This window comes from Acyrthosiphon pisum, chromosome X (assembly GCF_005508785.2).
Source record: "Acyrthosiphon pisum isolate AL4f chromosome X, pea_aphid_22Mar2018_4r6ur, whole genome shotgun sequence".
Classification (NCBI taxonomy): Eukaryota; Metazoa; Arthropoda; class Insecta; order Hemiptera; family Aphididae; genus Acyrthosiphon; species Acyrthosiphon pisum.
In genome coordinates, this window is record NC_042493.1 from 111,710,623 (window position 1) to 111,716,113 (window position 5,491).

The 5,491-nt window shown below is 24.1% G+C and overlaps 1 protein-coding gene across 1 annotated transcript; it reads right to left on the reverse strand.

Moving 5' to 3' along the window:
• Positions 1–404: 404 nt before the first annotated feature.
• Positions 405–1,028, reverse strand: LOC115033219. The gene is made up of 2 exons (XM_029485410.1): positions 861–1,028; positions 405–740 (listed from the first exon to the last, which is right to left on the reverse strand). Exons 1-2 carry the CDS (start codon positions 1,026–1,028, stop codon positions 405–407), a joined length of 504 nt encoding a protein of 167 aa, XP_029341270.1.
• Between the last annotated feature and the right edge of the window lie 4,463 nt (positions 1,029–5,491).

Here is a 5,491-nt window from a genome sequence, read left to right on the forward strand (position 1 = left end):
TGTATTTATTTTTTTTAAATCCATATTAGAAGTAGAATCATAGTCATGCTGTTTCAGATGTCTTTTATAAGTATCAACATTGTTAAAAATCCTTAAACAATCCTTTAATGGGCAATTTAATTTTTCAATTGATCATGGTAAATATTAAAATGTATAAATAAATGATTGAGACATTGGGCCTCGTAATTACATATAAAGCAGCTTAACATTTTAAAATTATATTTGAGAAGAAATTGGAATTATTAATTGAATGTTTATTTATTATGTCAATAAATGTATACATGTAGCATGTTTACATAAAACAAAGAAAATCTTTTAAATAGGAACAACAGACTATAAAATATAAAACATAATTAATTAAACAAATACTATTATTCTATATAAACTCTATATAACTCAAATTATTACTGCAAATCCTTAATTAGGCTTTGGACACTTATAAATTTTTTTTTTAAATTATTGTTTATTTTAAAAAAATAATCCTGAATGAACCACCATAACTGTTCAGCCTCTTGAGGATATTCTAAATTGAATGAATGAAATGATTTAAAACATATGTCTAAGGCCTTGATGGGAGTTTCTAGTTTGTAATATATGTCATTAATAACTGTGTAGTAGCTGATTGTGTTATTGATTTCTTCAAGATTACCCACTATGGCAACGTATGGTTGAACAGTAAGCCCACAATTAAATGCCCTGTTCACTTTTTCTTCATGTGTTGTTTTGAGATCATTGATATTCTATAAAAAGTTATTAAACTTATATTAATAAACAATTATTATAGTTACCTACTTATGTATTTAAATGCTTTATTTTATTAAAAATAATATATTAGTTATTGTTCTATAATTGAAACTTACAGTTATGTGTACTATAACTGCACAGGCTTGTTCTAATTTTGTTGGCCTCCGCATTGAATATTTTATGACATTGTTCCCAGTGGTTTTCTTTGGTATTTTAATGTTAACTGGATTAAATAGGTAAGGTAATAATTGAATGGCAGCTAAATCATCATCGCCTAAAGTCATTTTAAATATTAGTATGTTAAATATATTATATTGTTATTATTTGTATGTGTATAAATATTACATGTATATAACATGTATTATGTATTATGTATATAATACATAAGTATTTGTGTGCAGTTATTATTATACAGTTAAATTAAGACACTTGCCTAAATTATCAGCTAATAAAATTGTTTTAACCCAATTTTGTTGTTCTACATTAAAGTTGAATGTTCTACTTTTAAGATAATTTTTTAATTTATCTTTAAAAATATCAAACTTTTGTATCAGTTTTTGATTTTTTTGAGGATATAAATTATCAAAATCCATATCAATCTAAAAAAGTGTGAATGTTTAGTTCTAAACTTTTTTTTAATATAATATGTTTAAAATATAATACAATTAAGTGGAATAAGAATTTAGTGTGAAAGTAATAGTAATATTAATATTAATCAATTAAAAACATATTCTATAATATATATAGTTGACCTTACAAGTATGTGACCCTTCGAGTTTTTTAGAGCTGGGTATTTAAGATTGTTTTTATCATTACTTTGTTTCTGTAAACGATAACTTGCAGTTTCTGCCCACAGCTTATATAAAGTTATTTCAGGATCAATGTTGTGCTTTAGCCAATTTATTGAATCCAAAATTTCTATTTATTTAATAATTATATTAGTAAATACTAAATTAGTAATTTTACAAAAAAGTATATTAAATTGTCTGTTTTAAAGAATTTAATAAAAAATTATTTATTAAAAGATTTAAATTTAGTTTATTAGAAAGAAACCTAACCATCTTCGTTCGTAAAAACTACATCATCTTTGTTGCACAAATTTTGTTTAGTTGCTGTATTGATTTTATTGATTTCTCTTTTAATATTGCAATATTTATCATACAGTTTACCTCGATTAGGGCTAACTTTATTGCCTTCTCTAAAATATGGAATGAAATAAACAAACTCAGATTCTGAAGGGAACAACTCTTCTATACCTATTATGTAAACATCAAAATAATTAAAGATTATTTGCTATTTTTTTGTTTTTAATCAAAGACAATAAATAAAATATTGAGTATTATTATTATTTTATGGTTTTATTATAAAACAACTTGCATAGTAATTAATAATCATTAGTCAAAGATATACATTATGTTCTTATAATAAGTACCCTACATCATTCTTAATCACTTATGAAAAAAAATTTGTACCTTTTGCAATTTTGGAAAATTGAGACCTGTTAATTTTATTTGCACCTTCTGTATTGTATATAGCATCTTTTATCACTACTCCACAAAGCCGATTTCTCATTTTTTGGCATAATGTCCCATTTGAAGCATAATACTGTAGTATAATAACACCATCTTGGTATTTTTTTAATATGTGTTTGATAAAATTATCTAGTTTAGGTACAATTTAAAACTGTTTGTCGTATAATATATAAAATAATAAATTGATTGAACATATTCTTTTTATAGATATAGTAAATATATTTTTTTTTTTCAAAAATGAAATGACTTAATTAATTTGAACAGTATTATACCTTTAGTGGAATTGATTTTACTGGAATTTTCCTCTATAGTTAGATCACTACAATTATCGCTATTAGAGGCTTCAATCACTGATAAATTGTCAAAAATAGTACTTATTATATTTTTGTTAGGATTTATACCTTTACTGGAATTGATTTCACTGGAAATTTCCTCTACAATTAGATCACTACAATCATCACTATTCTCTGATAAATTGTCAAAAATAGTACATTTTATTTTTTTGTTTGGATTTAAATTGTCTACACACATAAACAAAAAATATCATAAAGTAGGTATGTACAATGTTTTTTGTTATTTTTTTATAGTCATATTGTAAGAAATGAATAATGTATATTACCTATACCTGAATTTCTTTTTGTGATCTTTACAGGATCAGATGTCTTATTTTTAGAAGATCCGGCAACATTGTATGATATATCTATTATGTAATTTATAATATATGTTAGGTATATATTTAATTACAATTTGCAATGTACTTAAACTATTTTTACATAATAATAGTATGAAAATGTATTTTCTAAAAAAACGTTATTACCTCTTTCATCTACAACAGCATCCACATTCATTAATAATGTAAATTGTGACTCTTTTTCAATTTGAATAATCTTATAAAGTGAACATAAAATGTAAAGGATAACATTTTTAAACATTTTTATTTATTAATCAATTATTATTTTAAAAAGTTGACTAATATTAATTTTAACACATTAATTTTAATTTTTAATATTATTAATATTATTTAATTGAGTATCTTGTTACAAATAAAACTGTTAACTATATATTTACTTCAATAGGATTTTTCAGTTTTTCCAATTCACTTATAAAATTGGCCCTTTGTCCCATTTTTGGAACTAAGTTTACTAACATTGATTCAGTCAACAAAAATAATGATTTTTTATCAATGTCTTCTTCTGAAAAAAAATATTATCAATTATCATATCTTATGACAAATCCAATAATTATTTGTTGAACAAATATCACTCGAACATTTTAATCTAATTGTCTACTGACCAAGTTTATTTATGTTTTTGATTTTGAAACTATTGAATATTGGTCTACTTTAGATTTTAGATTAAGAAAATATTTTTCAAGTATCGTTTTTTGTTAAAAACAAATAACTATTTATTTTAAATACTTTAAAAATACAAGAATCAAAAGTAATTAAAAATTAAAAAGTAGGTAAGTCATAATTTAACATTTTAATCTAAGCCCTTATTTTAAGTTATTCCCCACATTGTATTAAGTGAGGTCGTTTGTATATTATATATTATTACCTTGTATTTATAAATTATTTAAAAATCTGTTATTATAAAAAAATTTACCTTCAAATGTACTGATCAAATGTTTAAATCCAATATTAAGTAACCATTTTTTCGTGAAATCATCCATGTCTAAATATAAAATAAATAAGTAATTTTCATCACAATATATTATTATATATTCTACTATAAAAAATATAAATATAAAAAAACCATGTTGAGTAACAATTATAATGATTTTTTGCATAATTAGTAGTACCTAGTTTCAAGTATGTATTTGGCAGGCGCCAGCGCACTATTTGTTTTCTCTCTCTGACCCACGCGCAACATAGCAAATTTACGTTCAGCAGACCAATTTTGTGTTGTTGCTTTTAGTATTAGAATGAATTTACTTATTATCAAACTCTAACTTAAGAACATTACCTGTCACTGTTTTTTTTTTAAATATTTTTATTTGTATGCGATTCTTAAGTTTTAACCAATTTTAAATTATGCTCATTGGCTCTTACACGCTCATAACTTACGTCTTACTATGCATTAAAGTATTAAAAAAAAAAAATATAACGACAGGCAATGTTATAATTTGTTTGATAATAGATAGATTACGATACTAACAGATCCAATACTAAAAGTAACAATACACAATTGGTTCTGCTGAACGTAAATTTCATAGGTATAAGGTGAGCCTGACATCATTTTTAGACAGGACAAAATGAGAGATAATCACCGTGATTTGAGTTCACTTTTACTTTAAAATAATTTAAAGACAGATACAATTGGAAGAGACTAAGATAGTATATAAATTATACAATATATTCTACAAATAAATACCTACATATTAATTTGCTAATATTGTTCTTCTAATATATTTTTCTGGCACAGCTAGATTAAAAACGAATCTATTAGTTACCCCAGCCCCCACCCCAATAAAAATCTTGGATAATTCCTTTAATATTAAGACAATTTACTGTAAGTACCTCCTATTTCTATAGTCTGTATGATGATAATAATAAAATTAATATTACTATTTAACTACTCTTTTATATTCAAAATGTTTCAAATGTTTATATAATATGCATTGCCATGCTAATAAACGTAGCCATGTAGGTATAATAGGCATATTCGTATTATGTATTTAGTTGATTAATTATGTAAGAATAAGTGTGAAAAATTTAACTGTATAAAAATAATTAAATTTTATAATATAAATGATAAATATTTAAACTTACCGTTTGATGTCTGTAGCCTGTAATATAATCTCGTCTCTAAATAATAATTCTTAAACACTGTACGTTTGAGTAAAACTGTCGGAGCATTAACTATAATATGATGGATATTATATTCATTAACACCGGTAACCTATTTTAAATCGTAATGATTAAAATATGAACTTCATGAATTATGAACTGTATAATAGTCGATCGACGATTGAGCAATGAGCATTGGCATTCGAGCCCCTTGTTCATTTGCAATCAACACGATGTTCGCTGAATTTAATTTCGCGAAATTCAGTGTTGCATCAGAGTGCTTTGTGTCCTTTGTCGATGGTGATCTGGGTTTCTACCACGGTTGTAAATATATGATATATCTACGATTTTCGATATTCTTTCGGTATTTCATATATCGCGTAGGTATTACATATAATATATTTATCACATGGGTATATTTATACCT